The sequence below is a fragment of the Erpetoichthys calabaricus genome, chromosome 12 (genome assembly GCF_900747795.2).
Source record: "Erpetoichthys calabaricus chromosome 12, fErpCal1.3, whole genome shotgun sequence".
Taxonomy (NCBI): Eukaryota; Metazoa; Chordata; class Cladistia; order Polypteriformes; family Polypteridae; genus Erpetoichthys; species Erpetoichthys calabaricus.
In genome coordinates this window covers 158695451-158718709 of record NC_041405.2, presented here as the reverse complement: position 1 = coordinate 158718709, position 23259 = coordinate 158695451, and the positions used below count along the sequence as shown (strand labels likewise).

Below are 23259 nucleotides of genomic sequence, written 5' to 3'. Positions count from 1 at the left end.
CTGTGAAGAAGATGCACATTAGGTTTGGTGAAATGATAGCTGTCACCGTTTACTTGTTCATATTTTTTAAATAACATTAGTAATTCTAAGAGCCGATGATCACATCTCATCAATTAGTACCAGATCTCTGAGATCCATACACAAAATTTCGAATAAATATTTACGTGGGCTCGGGCCAGCAACCGTCTCTCAGAGGCCAAGCGTTGTAAATCAGTGTTACCTTCATCTTCGAAACAAACAAATGAACAAATATTTTACCTTTCTTTGGCTTGTTTGTCAAAACTAACTGCTCGAGTCTTTTCTTTAATATGATGGCTTTAACGATTTTCTTTTTTGTGTTAACATTTCTCTTTCAGACTTTGTAACATAAGTGGCACCTTAAAGGCAATTTAACAAAGAAATAATGCCAATAATATTATAAAAGGGGACACAACAACACAACCCTGCTTTACTGTGTCACCTCCCAAACAGCATCTGTCACCCCATCGGGATCCCAAGCAAGGAGCTCCAGGTGTCCCCCCCCCCCCTGGGTGGGGCAGGTTGAGCCAACCTCATTCCGCAGATTTCAAGTTTTCCTTTTCCAGAAAGGCCTCACACATTCTTGTGCCTCTCTGCCCGCTACTCCTTGAGCCGCATGTCTAAGTGCATTACCATCCGCAGCTTTACGTCCGAGTTGCGTCAACGTTCCTTTTTAATTCTTCTTTCGTCTTTTCTGTTATGTCATTGTCAAAGCGGAAGGAGCATCATCTCATCACTTTTGCATCCTCCTTCATCTTCCAGAGCATCAGCTCCATACAAGCTCTGGCATCCTCGCTAGAATCGTGTCCTTCCACTGTTCCACACAATGCATGGGGGGAAAAAGAAAATAAAAAGAAAAAATTCTTAATGCATTGGAAGTAAGAAAATATAGAATCCCGTGTTTGTAACACTCCTGCCCTTTTAGGGCATATAATTAACACAAACAGTACCCTCCACTACGGGTGGCACTAATATTCACCGTAATAAAAAGTGTGTCTGTCTGTCCGTCAGGTTGTATGTCTGTTGTGGAAGTAACCCCAGAGGAAGACAGGAATAGCTCAATCAATCAATCAATCTTAATTTAGTCACTGGTGAGCACATAGGATTCATGCATTGCAAGCGCAGATTTCCCTTTTCAGTCAGCTTTTATTGTTTTCCTCCTTCCCCTTACTTATCAAAATACATAATATCGTTTACCTAAGCATTTCATTTTATATGGCACAAATCGGCCAACCGTTTGTTTGGTGGATGTTGCAGATGAGGCCCTAAAGAAGGACATCTGTCTAACAGACATGTCCCTATAGAGGAAGATGTCCTAGGTCCTCAGCTTACTGCACCCTGTCTTACGACAGACGCCTGTATGAATAAACTGCCGTTACAGCAAAACAGCTTTGTCAGCTTTTAACCCTTAGTAACTTGCAAGCAGTTGAATTCTCATTCACACTGTCATTCCAACACATGGTGCATCACATGCATTTATAGTAATAAAATGCGTTTCATTAGTAATTCCAACAGATGGTGCGTCTCAAACATTAACACAACTTTTATGAATCCCAAACCAAATCAAGTGTATGTCCACCCTGAAGCTCCGGGATGCAGAGATACCCGATTCTACCAAATGGCATACAACAAAGGCAGACAAATGTCACATTACAAACATTTGCAGCAATAAAATGCATTACTGCAACTGTTTTGCAATGTGCCATCTGTTAAAATGACAAATGCAGCGCATATGTCTGTTGTATGCCATTTGGTCGAGTCAGGTATCTCTGCAGCCTGTAGCATTGGGAAGAATATACAGTGGGGCAAAAAAGTATTCAGTCAGTCACCAATTGTGCAAGTTCTCCCACTTAAAAAGATGAGCGAGGCCTGTAATTTTCATCATAGGTATACCTCAACTATGAGAGATAAAATGAGAAAAAAAAATCCAGAAAATCACATTGTCTGATTTTTAAAGAATTTATTTGCAAATTATGGTGGAAAATAAATATTTGGTTACCTACAAACAAGCAAGATTTCTGGCTCTCACTGACCTGTAACTTCTTCTGTAAGAGGCTCCTCTGTCCTCCACTCGTTACCTGTATTAATGGCACCTGTTTGAACTCATTATCAATATAAAAGACACCTGTCCACAACCTCAAACAGTCACACTCCAAACTCCACTATGGCCAACACCAAAGAGCTGTCAAAGGACACCAGAAACAAAATTGTAGACCTGCACCAGGCTGGGAAGACTGAATCTGCAATAGGTAAGCAGCTTGGTGTGAAGAAATCAACTTTGGGAGCAATTATTAGAAAATGGAAGACATACAAGACCACTGATAATCTCCCTCGATCTGGGGCTCCACGCAAGATCTCACCCCGTGGGGTCAAAATGATCACAAGAACGGTGAGCAAAAATCCCAGAACCACACGGGGGGACCTAGTGAATGACCTGCAGAGAGCTGGGACCAAAGTAACAAAGGCTACCATCAGTAACACACTACGCCGCCAGGGACTCAAATCCTGCAGTGCCAGACGTGTCCCCCTGCTTAAGCCAGTACATGTGCAGGCCCGTCTGAAGTTTGCTAGAGAGCATTTGGATGATCCAGAAGAGGATTGGGAAAATGTCATATGGTCAGATGAAACCAAAATACAACTTTTTGGTAAAAACTCTACTCGTCGTGTTTGGAGGAGAAAGAATGCTGAGTTGCATCCAAAGAACACCATACCTACTATAAAGCATGGGGGTGGAAACATCAGGCTTTGGGGCTGTTTTTCTGCAAAGGGACCAGGACGACTGATCCGTGTAAAGGAAAAAATGAATGGGGCCATGTATCGTCACATTTTGAGTGAAAACCTCCTTCCATCAGCAAGGGTGTTGAAGATGAAACGTGGCTGGGTCTTTCAGCATGACAATGATCCCAAACACACCACCCGGGTAACGAAGGAGTGGCCTAGCCAGTCTCCAGATCTCAACCCCATAGAAAATCTTTGGAGGGAGTTGAAAGTCCGTGTTGCCCAGCGACAGCCCCAAAACATCACTGCTCTAGAGGAGATCTGCATGGAGGAATGGGCCAAAATACCAGCAACAGTGTGTGAAAACCTTGTGAAGACTTACAGAAAACGTTTGAGCTCTGTCATTGCCAACAAAGGGTATATAACAAAGTATTGAGATGAACTTTTGTTATTGACCAAATACTTTTTTTCCCACCATAATTTGCAAATAAATTCTTTAAAAATCAGACAGTGTGATTTTCTGGATTTTGTTTTCCTCATTTTGTCTCTCATAGTTGAGGTCTACCTATGATGAAAATTACAGGCCTCTCTCATCTTTTTAAGTGGGAGAACTTGCACAATTGGTGGCTGACTGAATACTTTTTTGCCCCACTGTATACTTGATTTGGTATGTGATCCATAAAAGCAGTGCTAATGCTTGTGAAACACCATCTGTTGGAATCACAAATGCAATGCATTTTTTTTTTTTTCAAATCAATTTTTATTGATGTCAAAATCAAATAGTAAGGCAATAATAAATAAATTGTAAATAAAAGGAAAAAAGACTTTTCATGTGTACATTTTTTTAGGGGGAAAACAAACACATTGGCAACCAACCAAAACCCACTCCATCCCAGAGCTATTTAAACATTCAAACAGATAAAACACGCAGGTCACTGACAAGTCCCAGAGGCCGAGTGGGCACAGAAATTAAAACCAAATAGAGTCAAATAGAAATCACGGCATCAGCCATGGTTTGATCAGGGAGATGGTGTTTTCCCATTTACTGATAAGCATGCGCAAGGCAAGCACCCTAATAATCTGCACAGCTGACAATTCTAGTGGAGCAATATTGTAAAAAGAGGACTTGCAGACTGAGAAAGTGACAGGTTCAGGATCCTCCCATTGGGAAACTATTAGAGAGAAACTGGCTGCTATTGTGGCCAATGAAATAATGTGCTGGTAGTGAAGAGAAAAAGAAAGAGTAGAAAAATCTAATAAAAGTAGAGTAGTAGGAGAGCACGGAAATAGGCACAGATAAGATGGAGGGGAGGGCCGTAGCAATGGAAGCCCAAAGAATGGTGGGACATTCCCAGAAGGTGTGGAGAATGGCGCCCTGTACATTAAATGCAATGCCATTTTATTACTACATGCTTTACAAAATACATTCCAATAGATGTTGCTAATGCTAAAATCTACGTTGATTACTTACTATTTCAACCCCTCTTAGATACCTAGCTGGCAAATAAAGCAAAACTGGCTTTGAAACAATGTCTTTATCGTTTACTCCCTTCATCCTTAATTCAAAATGTTAATCAAAAATCTAACTCTTAATTGAAATAAAATAACTAAAAGGAAGAAGAAATTCTCATCTAAAACCAATTTTTTTTTCCTCCATATATCGGTGTCACAATTATTGGCACCTCTTCATTAAATTGTGCAGCCCCACACACCGAGGTTTTCCCCCTCTAATGCTTAATGAAGCCATTCTTCCATACAAAATCTCAGAAGTTGAGGTCCACACTTTTATGACTCTCCTCTTTAGCTCATCACACAGGATGCTGTCCAGCATTATCACACATGGAGCATAATGGAATGTTAAGTGAACAAACCTGTGAAGAAGTGACCGATTTAAACAGAATTTCAATCTCTGGGTTATTTGGATGTGATCTCGATGCTGTATGATACAGGTTATGTACAGAATTTGTGGCTCATATACAGACAAAAGGGCCCTCATGTATAAAAGTTGATTACGCCAAGAAATATCCATCCATCTATTATCCAACCCGCTATATCCCAACTACAGGGTCACGGGGGTCTGCTGGAGCCAATCCTAGCCAACACAGGGCGCAAGGCAGGAAACAAACCCCGGGCAGGGCACCAGCTCACTGCAGAGCACACACACACACACACACACACCAGGGACTTTGGACTGTGTGAGGAAACCGGAGCACCAGGAGGAAACCCACGCAGACACGGGGAGAACACGCAAACTCCACACAGGGAGGGCCGCCCAGAAATATGCACACACCATTTAGTATGCAAACATCAGGAAATTTTTTAAAATCTGAGTTTAGCGTGGAAATTGGCTTACACGTTATGGAAAGTTTTGACCACCTATAAGTCCTGCACATATTTTTTTTGGTGTTAGCATTTTAACAGCTCCAGGTGGCAGGAAAATTAAGCGAACAGAAAATCTCATTTGGATTGCATGTTTTAAGGACACATCAGTCATGCTCTGATGTCCATCCATCTTTTAAATTCGGTTCTTCTAAACCTGTACTGGCACCGGGATCACATGATTTTTGCATGGAGATCTCTGCAATTCAGCACACAACTCGAAGAGGATGGATGTCTAAATCGGCTTGTAAGTCAGACATCATCACAAAAAAGGATTCAAATACCACCTCTGTTATGTTTGTTTGTCGACGTGTTTTATTTGTAGCAAAATACGCATGTTCTTATTTATAAAAGATAAGAAAATGTATGGATAGCATAACGCTTGAGTGCAACTTAGTTTATTGCTGTTTGAACAGGCAGGCTGGTACTGAGATCTGTTTGCCAACAGGAGTGTCTTTCGGACCTGTAAAAGAGGAAAATGCTGAATAAACCAAACTCAAGTTGAATATGAAGGAGTAAACTAACCTGTAATCGAAACTGTATTGGTGTTCAGGATCGGTGACCTGCAAGTGTGAATTGCTTTGGGCAGGAGAGATTATAGCATGGGTGTCACTGCTAATTAACTCCTTTTCTGTTCATTTTAATTGGCCTGTTTTTAAGGATTCAGTCCTCTGAATTGATTCTTTATTTCATTAAATCACAGCCAAACAGAAATGAGATGTGAAACAAGCTGACACATGACCAGCTAAACTGGGATTTCAAACTCCAAATCAATCTCTGAATGAGAGGCCGATTTTTGCTGTTAATTAAACCAGATATTTAATTCAATGGCTTGTTGCTTCTCTCATTCTGCCACAGCAGACTTTTCCAAAACTGTTGATTTTTCTGTTTTTTTTCTAAGAACGCCATCAAAATGTTTGGGTGATCTGAGAGATCAACCTTACTGAGACCTTCACCTTTCTTTATTTTTAGATACTGTGTGATGGGCACAGGTGAGCTGGTCATGTGGTGGCTTGTTTTGTGTCTCATTATTGTTTGGCTGCTAACTAAGGAAAAAGACAACCAAGGGGCCTGAGTCAAGTTAAGTAAAACTAAGGCAAAAGAAGTTAATTAGCAGCAAACATTGGTCACTAATGAGGAAAATGGTTAGAATGAATACCTGCAGCCACTGATGCCCTCCAGGACTGGAGTTTGACACCCGTGGATTACAGCATTCATTGATCCATCCATCCTCTAAACCTGATTATCCACGGCAGCAAGCAACAGGCAAAGGCAGGAACAATCCCTGGACAGGGTGAACACACACACACGATTTAACATCAGAAATTCACTGAATGTGCAGGTCTTAGGACTGTGGGGGAAAAAAACAGGGAAGGTCATGCAGACCCACCTACAAACTCCACAGAATGAGCACCTGAGGTGTCCACCAGACTCCATACTAAGAGACAGAAATGCACCCTGTGCCTAATTCACTGATTAACATATTTACATCAAGTGTGATCTTTAATAACTGAGTTAAAAGTACCCTTTATTTGAGTCATATTTTAATAGCATAAGGTGTTCATGAAGGGGGGAAAGGTGGGGGGCAGACCTTGTGGCCACTCCTTAAATTCCACCAGATGCAAGTAATATCTCAAGTTCACATTTAAATAAGACTTGTTTTCTGTTCTCTCCCATGGTTTGTAGTAAAGATGTCTCAGGAACATGGCCAAATGTACAGTGGTGTGAAAAACTATTTGCCCCCTTCCTGATTTCTTATTCTTTTGCATGTTTGTCACACAAAATGTTTCTGATCATCAAACACATTTAACCATTAGTCAAATATAACACAAGTAAACACAAAATGCAGTTTGTAAATGGTGGTTTTTATTATTTAGGGAGAAAAAAAAATCCAAACCTACATGGCCCTGTGTGAAAAAGTAATTGCCCCCTGAACCTAATAACTGGTTGGGCCACCCTTAGCAGCAATAACTGCAATCAAGCGTTTGCGATAACTTGCAATGAGTCTTTTACAGCACTCTGGAGGAATTTTGGCCCACTCATCTTTGCAAAATTGTTGTAATTCAGCTTTATTTGAGAGTTTTCTAGCATGAACCGCCTTTTTAAGGTCATGCCATAGCATCTCAATTGGATTCAGGTCAGGACTTTGACTAGGCCACTCCAAAGTCTTCATTTTGTTTTTCTTCAGCCATTCAGAGGTGGATTTGCTGGTGTGTTTTGGGTCATTGTCCTGTTGCAGCACCCAAGATCGCTTCAGCTTGAGTTGACGAACAGATGGCCGGACATTCTCCTTCAGGATTTTTTGGTAGACAGTAGAATTCATGGTTCCATCTATCACAGCAAGCCTTCCAGGTCCTGAAGCAGCAAAACAACCCCAGACCATCACACTACCACCACCATATTTTACTGTTGGTATGATGTTTTTTCTGAAATGCTGTGTTCCTTTTACGCCAGATGTAACGGGACATTTGCCTTCCAAAAAGTTCAACTTCTGTCTCATCAGTCCACAAGGTATTTTCCCAAAAGTCTTGGCAATCATTGAGATGTTTCTTAGCAAAATTGAGACGAGCCCTAATGTTCTTTTTGCTTAACAGTGGTTTGCGTCTTGGAAATCTGCCATGCAGGCCGTTTTTGCCCAGTCTTTTTCTTATGGTGGAGTCGTGAACACTGACCTTAATTGAGGCAAGTGAGGCCTGCAGTTCTTTAGACGTTGTCCTGGGGTCTTTTGTGACCTCTCGGATGAGTCGTCTCTGCGCTCTTGGGGTAATTGTGGTCGGCCGGCCACTCCTGGGAAGGTTCACCACTGTTCCATGTTTTTGCCATTTGTGGATAATGGCTCTCACTGTGGTTCGCTGGAGTCCCAAAGCTTTAGAAATGGCTTTATAACCTTTACCAGACTGATAGATCTCAATTACTTCTGTTCTCATTTGTTCCTGAATTTCTTTGGATCTTGGCATGATGTCTAGCTTTTGAGGTGCTTTTGGTCTACTTCTCTGTGTCAGGCAGCTCCTATTTAAGTGATTTCTTGATTGAAACAGGTGTGGCAGTAATCAGGCCTGGGGGTGGCTACGGAAATTGAACTCAGGTGTGATACACCACAGTTAGGTTATTTTTTAACAAGGGGGCAATTACTTTTTCACACAGGGCCATGTAGGTTTGGATTTTTTTTCTCCCTAAATAATAAAAACCATCATTTAAAAACTGCATTTTGTGTTTACTTGTGTTATATTTGACTAATGGTTAAATGTGTTTGATGATCAGAAACATTTTGTGTGACAAACATGCAAAAGAATAAGAAATCAGGAAGGGGGCAAATAGTTTTTCACACCACTGTATATGGTGAATAGGTCATGAATATTCAAAAATGGTATTTTTAAGCCATACATGGATACTGGTGGGAGACGAAGGGGGAGTGGCTAAAAACATGCGGGACATGGCATATGTGCAGTTTTAGAAATCTGATTTTATTTTGTACATGCACTGCTTTTGTGTTTCTAGTGTAAGCAAAGTTTTAGCGTGGAATCTAAACAGGTTTTTGTCAGAATCACTTTTATTCGCCATTACTTAATGTATGAGAATTTGACGTGGTAGAGTTGGAGCTGCTGAAAACAGAACACAATGCCACATACAAATAACATACATAGAATAGGATAGAAAGAAAAACTTCATACAAAGTTGAAGAATAGTACAATTATAAAGGAGATGTGCAAATGATGATGTGCAGGTGTGTGTCGTGTGTATGCACGGGCACACACATACATATACCCAGATTTTAGCCCCAAAAGTAAAGCGTTGGTGTGTAATGTAAAGGGGACACGCTAGGTGACCCTGTGCAAGTCATTGCAACAGGCCAACAGGAGCAGAAATTTAATTCCATTTTAATGAACAGCTTCAAGATGAATGGGATTATCGACCAATCAACATAAAGAGAAGAGGGATAAAGATCAAGAGAAGTCACCTATGATGCATTGTTTGGTTTTAACTGCTAGATGGTACAAAAATAGTGAGATAAATGAAGCTGCCGCCCCCCCCCCCCCCACATTTTAAGTATTGAGTTTTCTTAACGGCAAACATCAAATACCAGCCAACATTTCTGCAAAAAACTGCAGATGTTTACCATATTGCTGATGACTCTCATTCTGCTTGGTCACAATTACATTTTGAGCAGTCACAAGAAATTAACAATAAGAGTTCGGCTGTTGAAATGGCTCCAACTGTGAGTGAAAGCGGTAACAACATAGGAGTTCCTGCAAATGCTATTTGAGAAGACCATCCAGAGACTGAACAATACTTTACTCTACCCTACTGCTCTTGAGATTGTGTTTTGTGAGTTTAGTACTGTAAACTGGCTGTACCCTCCCCACTCGAACAAATCTACACCTCCCGATGCCGCAAAAAAGCAATAGACATTTCACAGGACTCATCACATCCCGGTCATTGCCTCTTCCAGCTTTTGCCATTGGGCAAGAGACACAGAGCAATGAAAACCAGGAGAAACCGCCTTAAAAACAGCTTTCATCCAAAAGCAACCATGGCCCTGAACTCAGAATAAAACTGCTCCGTATCATTCTCCCAATGTGCAATATAGACCTTAAGTCAACAAGTGCAATTTGTACATTTAACCAGTGCAATTTGTATATTTTGTAAAGTACTTTTATTACTATTCAGTTTGTTATTATTTTCTCTCTTCTTGTCTTTTTAACTTATACAGTGGTGTGAAAAACTATTTGCCCCCTTCCTGATTTCTTATTCTTTTGCATGTTTGTCACACAAAATGTTTCTGATCATCAAACACATTTAACCATTAGTCCAATATAACACAAGTAAACACAAAATGCAGTTTGTAAATGGTGGTTTTTATTATTTAGGGAGAAAAAAAAATCCAAACCTACATGGCCCTGTGTGAAAAAGTAATTGCCCCCTGAACCTAATAACTGGTTGGGCCACCCTTAGCAGCAATAACTGCAATCAAGCGTTTGCGATAACTTGCAATGAGTCTTTTACAGCACTCTGGAGGAATTTTGGCCCACTCATCTTTGCAAAATTGTTGTAATTCAGCTTTATTTGAGGGTTTTCTAGCATGAACCGCCTTTTTAAGGTCATGCCATAGCATCTCAATTGGATTCAGGTCAGGACTTTGACTAGGCCACTCCAAAGTCTTCATTTTGTTTTTCTTCAGCCATTCAGAGGTGGATTTGCTGGTGTGTTTTGGGTCATTGTCCTGTTGCAGCACCCAAGATCGCTTCAGCTTGAGTTGACGAACAGATGGCCGGACATTCTCCTTCAGGATTTTTTGGTAGACAGTAGAATTCATAGTTCCATCTATCACAGCAAGCCTTCCAGGTCCTGAAGCAGCAAAACAACCCCAGACCATCACACTACCACCACCATATTTTACTGTTGGTATGATGTTCTTTTTCTGAAATGCTGTGTTCCTTTTACGCCAGATGTAACGGGACATTTGCCTTCCAAAAAGTTCAACTTTTGTCTCATCAGTCCACAAGGTATTTTCCCAAAAGTCTTGGCAATCATTGAGATGTTTCTTAGCAAAATTGAGACGAGCCCTAATGTTCTTTTTGCTTAACAGTGGTTTGCGTCTTGGAAATCTGCCATGCAGGCCGTTTTTGCCCAGTCTCTTTCTTATGGTGGAGTCGTGAACACTGACCTTAATTGAGGCAAGTGAGGCCTGCAGTTCTTTAGACGTTGTCCTGGGGTCTTTTGTGACCTCTCGGGTGAGTCGTCTCTGTGCTCTTGGGGTAATTTTGGTCGGCCGGCCACTCCTGGGAAGGTTCACCACTGTTCCATGTTTTTGCCATTTGTGGATAATGGCTCTCACTGTGGTTCGCTGGAGTCCCAAAGCTTTAGAAATGGCTTTATAACCTTTACCAGACTGATAGATCTCAATTACTTCTGTTCTCATTTGTTCCTGAATTTCTTTGGATCTTGGCATGATGTCTAGCTTTTGAGGTGCTTTTGGTCTACTTCTCTGTGTCAGGCAGCTCCTATTTAAGTGATTTCTTGATTGAAACAGGTGTGGCAGTAATCAGGCCTGGGGGTGGCTACGGAAATTGAACTCAGGTGTGATACACCACAGTTAGGTTATTTTTTAACAAGGGGGTAATTACTTTTTCACACAGGGCCATGTAGGTTTGGATTTTTTTTCTCCCTAAATAATAAAAACCATCATTTAAAAACTGCATTTTGTGTTTACTTGTGTTATATTTGACTAATGGTTAAATGTGTTTGATGATCAGAAACATTTTGTGTGACAAACATGCAAAAGAATAAGAAATCAGGAAGGGGGCAAATAGTTTTTCACACCACTGTATGCCTCACACTGAGTCGACTGTACCTTCAGTTTCGTTGTTCTTTAATAAAAGTGACAATGACAATAAAGATCTTTCTATCTATCTAAATTCAGCTCATCATCATAAATTTAGCAATTTCTGAAATTTTGAGACAGAAGAAGGAATAATCCAATTGCCAGAACATTTGCCTCTGGAAATTTACAGTATTTTGTGGACTCTTCTACCCGTGGCCACTGAAAACACATGCAAAGCGAATACATGCACAGACTACAAAATCCTTTACCGCCAACTTTTTTGAACAAGTACCATTGTCAATGAATCATTGATTTACTCCCGTGTTGTTTTGAAGAAAAAGTCACTATAATCACTGTAATGACTATAATTATGACATTAAAGTGATATTAAACTAATTAAGGAAATGGGTGCCCGCGCTAATAAAAGAACTGGAGAGGATCTGCAAGGAGGAATGGCAGAGGATCCCCAAATCCAGGTGTGAAAAACTTGTTGCATCTTTCCCAAGAAGACTCATGGCTGTATTAGCTCAAAAGGGTGCTGCTACTAAATACTGAGCAAAGGGTCTGAATACTTAGGACCATGTGATATTTCAGTTTTTCTTTTTTAATAAATCTGCAACAATTTCAAAAATTCTTTTATTTGTCTGTCAATATGGGGTGCTGTGTGTACATTAATGAGGGAAAAAATTAATTTAAATGATTTTAGCAAATGGCTGCAATATGACAAAGAGTGAAAAATTGAAGGGGGTCTGAATACTTTCCGTACCCACTGTATGATTATATGCAACATATTGGCATTCTAGCAACATCGATTTGTGGGAAATAAAGGACCACACGAGTACCACTTGGCATGACTTGAAGTACTACCAGTGGTACGCGTACCACAGTTTGAAAACCGTGGCTTTACCGTAACCTGGTTAAGGTTTTATTACATGGTCACATCATCTGATTATTCAGAGAGAAATCTACCTCAGACAGACAAGTTTCTCAGAGGACAATGACCTGATTTTTCTAATTGTAATAAGGGTTTACCTGGCATTTCATAAAGAAGGCTTCTGTGAATAATAGGGTTCTTAAAGTGCATGGGAACACACTAAGTGTTAATTCCATGTGGAGTAAGACCTTCAAGTTTGGGATGCACAGAGAGAGAAGAGCTGCACCATCTCCCAGGCAAGACATCTGCATTGCCACTGAAACTGTCAGATACAAGATTTCCGTGGAGTGAAGAAACATTTTAAGCAGTTATGCACCCAGGCTTGAAGGGGGGGATCTGTGAGAGAATAAAGGGAATGATCAAGGAGTAATATCGTTATTTGGGGGTAACAGTCTTTTGCACATAAAGTGTTTTGGTGTGCAGTGTACATTAAAAAGAAATACCGTATATACTCGTGTATAAGTTGGGTCTTGAAACCTGAAAAATCCATCATAAAAATCAGACCCCGATTTATATACCCATTCAAAAAACCCATTGCTTCCTCCAATCTCGCACCAGTTTCTCAGACACATCGAATTTTGCTGCAGCAGCGCAGTTACCAATTTCTTTCGCCACTTCAAATATTTAATACTTTCTTCTGATTGAGCACTCCAATGAAGATAAGGGATGCCCTTACGATAAAGGTGTACGAGGGTGTGAGATACAAAAAACACAAAACAGTGCAAACGTCGCTTCGGAATAGTTCAGGTATTACCGTGTGGTCATGTAGGCACAATACATAGGAAAAAAAAGGCTGTGTGCTCCGTGGTGACTCTCTCAGGTGGGCGTTAGCATATCATAATCTCTTGGACCAATAGCGTAAATTTTCCGCATTCGACATATACGACTGACATTATAAAATACCAGAAATTATACAGTAAAATCAAGCCCCGACTTATCCGTGGGAAAATGGTATATATAGTATATATCATTTGTCTTGGAGAATAGCATGAATAGACTGTTAAAATGGTTAAGAAACAGAATGTTCTAGTTGGTGGATTAAGAAATTGGTTTATATCATTTACCCAGTAAGACTTGACATTTGCCACATGCAGACATTCAATAACAGGTAAAGAGCTGAACTTCAGAGATACTGAGAATAACAAGAATGTAGTAGAATGAGACTTTCATTTGGATTGGTTATTTGGGTGTGTAAGCCAATGAACCAATCAGAGTAAATGACAAGACTATACGAAAGCTATTGACCCAATCAGAGTAAATATCAAATGGTATGTAAGCAATAATTTAACACTGTTATGTAAATTCAATTATCTATAAGTATGTGTGTCATTGCTTCAGGACCATTCCTTTGACACCTCTGCTCAGGGTATTATCCCTTGTCAGACTGCCTCTTCCTCATGAAGAGGAATTAGAGACACAACAAGAAGCTTCCTCCTATCTGATGGCTTATAGTTTATTTATAGTTTGATTAATCAGATCACTAGGACAGCATTTTTTCACTTAAGAAATATAGCAAAAGTTAGACCCCTTATAACATTGCAAGATGCTGAGAAATTAATCCATGCTTTTGTTTTCAGTCGACTAGATTACTGCAACGCTCTCCCTCTCAGGACTACCCAAAAAAAAAAAAAGACATAAATCGATTGCAACGAGTGCAGAATGAAGCTGCTAGAATCTTAACTAGGAAAACAAAATCCAAGCACATCTCTCCAGTTTTGATGTCTCTACATTGGTTACCTGTGTCATTTAGAATTGACTTTAAAATCCTACTTATACTTTACAAAGCCTTAAATAATCTCGCTCCATCTTATATTTTGGAATGTTTTACACCTTACACTCCAAATCATAACTTTAGATCTTCAAATGAGGGTCTGCTTAGAATTCCAAGAGCTAAACTTAATAGAAGTGGTGAGGCGGGTGGCCTTCTGCTCTTATGCACCTAAAATCTGGAACAGCCTGCCAATACGAATTTGCCAGGCTGATACGGTGGAGCACTTTAAAACACTGCTGAAAACACATTACTTCAACATGGCTTTCTCACAGCTTCATCTTAGTTTAATCCTGATACTTTGTATATTCAATTAATTATCACGATTATTCATGGTGGCTCCAAAATCCGTACTAACCCCTACTTTCTTTTCTGTTCTTTTTCTGGGTTTCTGGGGTGGCAACCTGCACCACCACCTGATCAAAGCACCGTGATGTCCCTACATTGATGGATTAAAGGCCAGAGGTCCACATGACCATCATCATCAAGTTCTTCCATGAGAACCCTGAATACCATGAGGACTGATTGAGGTCATTTATGTTAGGTAGAATGCCTAGAGGGGGCTGGGTGGTCTCGTGGCCTGGAACCCCTGCTGATTTTATTATTTTTTTTTTTTCTCCAGCCGTCTGGAGTTTTTTTTTTGTTTGTTTTTTCTGTCCTCCCTGGCCATCGGACCTTACTTTTTTTTCTATGTTAATTAGTGTTCCCTTATTCTAATTTTTATTTTCTCTTTTTTCTCTTTCTTCGTCATGTAAAGCACTTTGAGCTGCATTATTTGTATGAAAATGTGCTATAGAAATAAATGTTGTTGTTTCTTAACAGTATTAATTTCTTCTACAGCTCATCATCATCATCATCAGTGTCATAAAGAAAGTAATCTTAAAATACTCATTTCAATACATTTCATACTTTTTCTACTATTGGTTTTACTGTGTTTTCTACTGTAATTAAACAAATATTTTTAATTTAAAACCAGCTTCATATTTTCTTCTGATTGAACACTCCAATGTAGATAAGGGATGCCCTTACGATAAAGGTGTATGAGGATGTGAGATACAAAAAACACAAAACGGTGCAAATGTCGCTTCAGAACAGTTTGGGTATTACCGTGTGGTCACGTAGGCACAATACACAGAAAACAAGGGCAGTGTGCTCCGTGGTTACTCTCTCAGGTGGGCGTTAGCATATCATAATCTCTTGGACCAATAGCGTGAGTTTTCTGCATTCAACTTATATGACCGACATTATAAAATACCAGAAATGATACGGTAAAATCAAGCCCCGACTTGTCTGTGTGAAAATGGTATATACAGTATACTATATATCATTTGTCTTGGAGAATAGCATGAAGAGACTGTTGAAATGGTTAAGTAAGAAACAGAATGTTCTAGTTGGTGGATTAAGAAATGGGCTTATATCATTTACCCAGTAAGACTTGACATTTGCCACATGCAGACATTCAATAACAGGGAAAGAGCTGAACTTCAGAGATACTGAGAATAACAAGAATGTAGTAGAATGAGACTTTTATTTGGATTGGTTATTTGGGTGTGTAAGCCAATGAACCAATCAGAGTAAATGACAAGACTATACGAAAGCTATTGACCCAATCAGAGTAAATATCAAATGGTATGTAAGCAATAATTTAACACTGTTATGTAAATTCAATTATCTACAAGTATGTGTGTCTTTGCTTCAGGACCATTCCTTTGACACCTCTGCTCAGGGTATTATCCCTTGTCAGACTGCTGTAACAGGATGCTTCCTCTTCATGAAGAGGAATTAGAGACATAACAAGAAGCTTCCTCCTGTCTGATGGCGTATATGTTTATTTATAGTTTCTTAACAGCATTAATTTCTTCTTCAGCTCATCATCATCATCACTGTCATAAAGAAAGTACTCTTAAAATACTCATTTCAATACATTTCATACTTTTGCTACTATTGGTTTTACTGTGTTTTTATGAGCTTTGCTTTATTGCACTAAAGCACACATCAAATACCAGCCAAGACCTCATCAAAAAAAACAAACCTTCAGATCAAGTTTATATTGTTTGGATGGGCCAAGGTATAGTGTTTAAGAGCAGCTAGTAAGGGCGATTGCCATATTCTCACACAAGTTAGGGGCTAGAAGAAGACTCCGTTGAAAAGAAATCGCACAGTACACAGGCACCTGGTTTGGCACGTGGCACAGATGTTGAGTGATGTTCTGGTCTGAAGACAATCCTTTGGCCTGCTAATGCTAGTTACTAGTAAGTTACTTTCCTTGATTCAGGTGTCCATGTGCAAAGCCATACATGTAGTAAACTATAAAGCAGCTACACCAAAGTCTCAGTTTGCTTAAGGCAGCTGTCAATGTGCAAATGAAGCTGTACATGTGGGGTGCCATAAAGCAGACACATTTAACATTCACGCACACACACACCATAGTTAGCTATAACCACATAGCACTGGTGGAATAAAATAACCAACAGAGGAACTACCACAACAGCACAGTTTGAATACCACACCTCGTCACACTGGTGACAAAACAAACAGAAGGCTTACCATTGTCCTGAATGATGCGCTTGAGGTAGTCTGCCATTAAATTTCTAAGGGCTCGTTTGTGAGGCGGTCCCAGGCGGTGTGGGAAGACGATTGCAGTGTCAACAACAGTGCTGTGAATTAACTAAAATAATAAAAAAAACAAAAAAACAAACGAATCCATTACATTTGATCAAAACTGAGGAAGTTGTAGGATAAAGGGGATATTGTTCTTTTTGGTTATGCTTTCAGAAGCATGCAAGGCCTTCTATGGTTAAACAACTGACACAAGCACAAGAAAGCCAGCTAGGCGTAACACCCTCAAAACCACATACCTCACTCACCCACCCAACCTGCGTTACAGAGTGGCCTAAACATGGAATATTATTTTTGAAGTTGCTGAGCTGAAGTTAAGGTCTTTCTAAAGCCTAAATCATCACTAATGTATACTCAACTATCATCATCACCTTCACTAGACCTATCCTAATGAAGATCAAGATAGCAGCACCCTATGCTGTGCTTACCCAACTTGTATAACTTCTTCCACCACTTACTGGGGTATTCCAGGCCAGTCAATACATGCAATTCCCTCCATAGTGGTCTGGGTTTGCCCTTCAGTCTTATTCCAGTGGGCCATGTCTTATACAGCGTTCATCGGACACTCCAAAGAAGCCTTCTAACTATATGCTAAAACAACGTCAACTGGACAACTCCCCCAGGATTTAGAAATTTTTGCAAATTTCTTAAAAAAATATCACATTGTCACAAGTATTCGGACCCTCCGAGACACCTGAAATCTAGCTTGGTTGCATCCCATTCTACTGATCATCACTGAGATGTTTCTATTTCTTGTTTGGAGTCCACCTGTGGTCAATTCAACTGCTTGAACTAATTAGGAAAGGTGCATACCTGTCTATAGAATGTCTCACAGTAGAGCCTTGAGGTCAAAGAATTTGCCTACAGAGCTTAGAGATGGGATGGTGTTGAGGCCCAGGCTTTCAGAAGGCTACAGAAAAATGTCTGCAGCACTGAAGGTTCCCAAGAGCACTGTAACCTCCGTAATTGTGAAAAGGAATGAGATTGGAACAACCATAATTCCTCCTAGAGCTGACCAAACTGAGAGATTGTAGGGAAGGGCCATGGTAAGAGAGGTGACTAAGAATTTGATGATCACTCCAGCTCAGCTCCAGAGAATTTGTGTGGAGGTGGAAGAAACTTCTAGAAGGACACCCAATACAAATTTGGGCTTTATGACAGAGGGGTCAGACAGAAGTCCCTTCTCAGTAACAGACACACTGAAACCCACTTGGAAGTTTGCAAAAAGGCCTAAAGGATTCTCAGACTGTAAGAATCAAGATTTGTTTAGCATCTTGTCTCAAGGAAACCAGGCACCACTCATTACTTGCACAATAGCATTCCATTGGTGAGGCATGTTTTTTCTTTTTTGTTCTTTATTTCGCCTTATACAATTTCTTGTATTAGGGATTTGTTAGATTTCACATAGCCCTTGGGGTCAAAGTGCAAGGTCAACCATTGTACAGTGGCACTGGAGTAATTGCAGGTTAAGGGCCTTGCTCAAGGGCCCAGCAGAGTAAGGTCTCCTTTGGCATTAAAGGGGATTTGAACCGACAACTTCCAGGTACCTGCACAGATCCTTAGCCTCAAAGCCAAAACTCTGTCCCATTCATCAGAAGTGGGATGCAAACCCACATCTCCAGGGAAAGCATCCGGGATTGGGAGACTAGTCAGGGTTGAACGAAAACTGAACTGGGCGAAGTAAAGCGATATCCCTATTGAAAGCCTGCTCCAGAGCGCTTTGGAACTTAGACTGGGCTGAAGGCGTCAACTGTTGTAGGATTAAGCAAAGACAGCACAGGAGTGGCTTAGTGTCAGCGCTGGAAATCTTGAGTTGCCCAACGGGAGCTCAAACTTGAACCCAATCTAACAATTTTAGGGAGACCAGAAAACATCCGTCTACAAATGCTCTCTATCCAGACTGACAGAGCTTGACAGGATCTGCAGAGAAGAATGGTGGAAAAACTCCAAATCCAGGCGACTGAAGCTTGACACATGAGACCCAAGGAGACTATAGGTTGTAATTGTGTTAAACGGACTTCAGGGAAGTACTGAGTAAAGAGTCTGAATATTTGTGTCAATATTTCAGTTTTTTATTTGCACAAATTTCTAAAATTCTGCTTTGTCATTCTGGTGTATGTTGCTTGACGAAGGAAAAAGTAAATCAATATGACTTTAGCACAAAGCTGCAACACATTAAATAATGTAAAAAGTGAAGAGGTCTGAATACTTTCTGCATCTACTAAAGGTCTTAGTTCACTACCAGTTTGGGACAACGCTCATTAAACTGTTGAAGTGGCACCGATTTGACAATCAGTCACCCAATTGCTTCTTCCCTAGCTTATGAATAAGACCCTGAGGTTCATCGGCAAAGAACACTTGAACTCCTTGCCATGGCACAGTTGCATAACTCCTTAACTACAGTGAAGGAGTGGCTTCTTTTTGGGGATGATGATTACCATCCCAATCCCTTCTCACTCAGCTACAACCCATTTATTCATGAAGTTTGTTTGTAGTTATCAGGAATGGAGATCAAGATGAATTAGGGACATGTTTAAGGACAAGTGGAACAGAGCAAGAAGCTAATCACTGGTCAACAAGCATTTTGCTACTGGGATTCTTTCATCTGTACTTTAACAAATTTCACTTGCTGACTCCAAATCTGAAAACCGTTTTCGTCCAGCACATCCTGTTTTTTAGTTATGATGTTCCAGGTCTTGGACAACTAGGGTGACTGGACAGTAAAGGCAAGGCATTTCAGCATTTAAGAAATAGGTTTGGTGTCAAGAAAAGTGAAGCCAACATTAAGGAAGGCGTTTTTGTTGGCCCTGAAATCCGTGAACTGATGCTTGAGGACGACGAGTTCAAAAAGAAACTGAAGCCTAATGATTTAGCACCCTTGTTCATGCAGGTTGTCCAGAATTTTCTGGACAAGCACAGAGCAGAGAATTATACTGAGCTTGTGGAGAACCTGCTGAAAGTATATCAGCTTACGGGAGCCCGAATGTCACTGAAGATGCATTTTTTACATTCTCATCTTGACTTTTTTCCACCAAATCTAAGCGATGTCAGAGTGGAGTATGGGGAAAGATTTCATTAAGATATACTGGTGATGGAAAACTGATATCAGGGAAAATTCACTCGGAGCAAAATGGGTGACTACTGTTGGTTCTGGCAAAGAGAGACGGATTTGCAGTACAAGCGCAAAAGCGAGTGCCTCCAACATTTTTGGGCACACTGACCTCACTTTTATATTGAGGTAAATTGATGCTTTAACGCGTCTCTGGTATCGTCTTCTGGTTTGTTTTCAGAATAAACACATCAAAACAATTTTGGTGGGACAGAGTCCAAAGTCCAGATATCGTGGCGATATATATTATATTGATATTCAAAAGTGTCAAAACGTCAATGATGTGTATTTCAAAATCTGACGTGCTAGCTTAATTCCGATTTCATATATGAAATCAGTGTAGAAAACTTAGAGCTGCTCTGAAGTTCCCAGAAGCAAACAAAAAATATTTTTTTGTAGACCAGTGTAATGTGCTGATCAGATGAGTGATCAGACTGGATGCAATAAACAGGCTTTACAAAGAAAGGAAGGGGCAGCATCAGGATGAAAAGAAAGTTCAATTTGCCATTAGTATAGAGGCAGAAAAATAATTAGTGAGGGTGAAGGTGATGTTTTAGAAAGCGTCTGATGTGAATGAATGACCTCAGAATAGAGGAAGTGACTGGAGAGAACTGCTGGCATTTTGTTGTTTTAAATAAATGAGAACATTTCATAATGTTTCACAGAGCTATGAGCATATGAAGTAAGAAGTTGTTTAATTCTTTTTTTTTTTTGTAAAAAGGGCTCTGGAATTCCCTCAAGTAGCAAAACATTATGAGCTTTATTTAGGACGTCATTATACTTGAGCGTATGCTTATAGTGTAGGTTACAGAGTGCATGTTGTAATGGTGTTCAAATTCAGATCAACTGCTTTTATTTCCCACAGTTATGAAGGAAACCATTACGAGTCTCTAGGGGGGCATAGCTATCGACTGTGTTGGAAAAATGTTATGATGAGAAGCCATGTCAACAGTACAGGAAACCTTAAGACATGTCCCAAAGAGAAAAGGCCCATAAAGAGTACAAAAAAAGAGAAACAACTTACTAAACAAAAATCTGAAAACACGTATAGCTTATACAGGTAAAACACTTAGAGCCCCAATGCCCCAATTTCTGTAGTCAACAACTCACTTTCTGTCATACAATTGTAATCACCTTCAGTGCAAAAAGGTCACTCTCCAGGCTGTGCCCAATCAAGATGGAGTCTGAGCAGAACATGCTCAGAAGTACGGCTTGCACATCCCTGATTGTGATAGTTGTGTTTTCAAGATCTTCTTCCGTCACCCCAGAAAACCTAGTGTACAAACATATAAAAGCAACATATGGTATTCATTGGACAACACAAATTCAAAGTCAAAATTCCACGGGTGAACACTGGCTTCAATCTTGCTTAAAGTGACAGAAGCTGGGAAAACAATAGTTAGATATAGAAATTTTTGGACTTGGATGAAATGCTACAGCAAAAGAGAAATTATTGTCACATTATCATCCGATGTCACTCAGTGCTACAAAAAACACACAACTGGCTTTTTTGCTGTTTAAGTTGCTGCGATTTCAAAAGGAGGAGGACAAGTTCAGCCATGCATGCAAGAAGCAAAGATGCTGACAGAAAGTCTTTACAGCTAGAACAAATATGGATAAAATGAAAGGCCATCACGCCAGACTGATGCAGATCCTAATGACCTTTATTTTAAGGGACAGTTCATCCTGACAAACAAACAAAAACATTTATTTTTTAGATAGAATACTATCAAGGCACTTTAATAGTATGTATACAGAGAAGAACTGTTTGCATATACGAGGGGGTACCCAAAAATAACTGGAATTGAGAAAAAAAAATTGTTTTAATAATTTTTACTTACTGAAACTTTAGTCTCCTTCAAAGTACTCTCCATGTGAATGAATGCACTTGTTCTAATGGTTTTCCCACTGGCGGAAACATTTTTGAAATTGCTGAATTGCGATTTTTCTTTGACTTCCACCACGGTACAAAAACGCTTTCCTTTGAGTTCTTTTTTCATTTGCGGGAACAAGAAAAAGTCACATGGAGCAAAGATCGGGCAAGTAGGGAAGGTGGCAAGAACTCCAAGAGACACACACAAGTCAATTCAGTAATCTCTTCAATAGTCTGACGACGATCTTCGTAAATTGCATTGAAAACTTTTTCAAGATTTTCATCATTCCTAATCGTGGAAGGTCGGCCAGATCTCGGTTGGTCTTCAAGTGACATTTCCCCTCGTTTAAAATGTGAAAACAACTCGTAGACCTGTGTTTTACTTAAAGGTTCATCTTTAAAAGTAGTTTCAAGCATCACTACAGTTTCAGCAGCTGCTTTCCCGAAGAGAAAACAAAATTTAATGCAGACTCGTGTCAAAAAAAAAACAGAACACGTTTAATAAGAACCAAGAAAAACCAACATGGAATGGCATACGAACGATCAGAGCAACACCACTTGGTAGACTGCCACAGAATATTGTAAGTGTGCTACACCTAGCGGTGAAATTCACAACTAAGTCGAGATTGCGCGCCAGGTACAGATTCCGGTTATTTCTGGGTACCACCTCATACATTACTCACTTGATTCTAAGACGCACAATTTTTACATCTTATTCTCACTTACAGGCGGCACGGTGGCGCAGTGGGCAGCGCTGCTGCCTCACAGTTGGGAGACCTGGGGACCTGGGTTCGCTTCCCGGGTCCTTCCTGCGTGGAGTTTGCATGTTCTCCCCGTGTCTGCGTGGGTTTCCTCCCACAGTCCAAAGACATGCTGGTTAGGTAGATTGGCGATTCTAAATTGGCCCTAGTGAGTGCTTGGTGTGTGGGTGGGTGTGTTTGTGTGTGTGTCCTGTGGTGGGTTGGCACCCTGCCCTGGATTGGTTCCTAATTTGTGCCCTGTGTTGGCTGGGATTGGCTCCAGCAGACCCCCGTGACCCTGTGTTCGGATTCAGCGGGTTGGAAAATGGATGGATGGATTCTCTCTTACAATGGGTTGTGTCTTGGAAACAATGACATCCTACAACTGATGTAAACACAATGTCAGTTGTTGGCAGCTGAAGCAGGAAGATGTGAAACATGGTTCATGGTCTGTACATGCACGGTCTTGGTCCAACATTTTTACACTCTTGACACTTTAGTTAACAGTGGCATGCGTACGGTAATTGAAACAAGTCATATGGAAGATTGTAGGGATGCTCTGATCAGGCTTTTAAGGTCAATACCGATCACCGATACCGATACCAATACCAATACTTTTCAGTAACATAATTTTATGTTACTTGATTGGCCGATTCCAATTATTTTTTTTTTTTAAAAAAAACTTTTTACACTAAGCTCCTGCAAAACTAGATGCACAAAAGCCTTATGTCCTATATTAAGATGTATTCTTATAATAAAACTACAGATCACAGCTGTTA

At 40.2% G+C, this 23259-nt stretch overlaps 1 protein-coding gene across 2 annotated transcripts in view; it reads right to left on the bottom strand.

Annotated features, from left to right (window-relative positions):
* Nucleotides 1–324: 324 nt before the first annotated feature.
* rexo1 (REX1, RNA exonuclease 1 homolog) overlaps nucleotides 325–23259 on the bottom strand; it is a 120621-nt gene continuing 97686 nt past the window's right edge. The window contains exons 14-16 of one of the 2 annotated variants that reach the window (XM_028816620.2): nucleotides 21002–21140; nucleotides 16687–16807; nucleotides 325–832 (exon numbers count right to left, since the gene is read on the bottom strand). In XM_028816620.2, the coding sequence (XP_028672453.1) occupies nucleotides 744–832; nucleotides 16687–16807; nucleotides 21002–21140 (349 nt within the window). In that variant the 3' untranslated portion in view covers nucleotides 325–743. The other variant, XM_051934975.1, reaches the window with a different exon arrangement.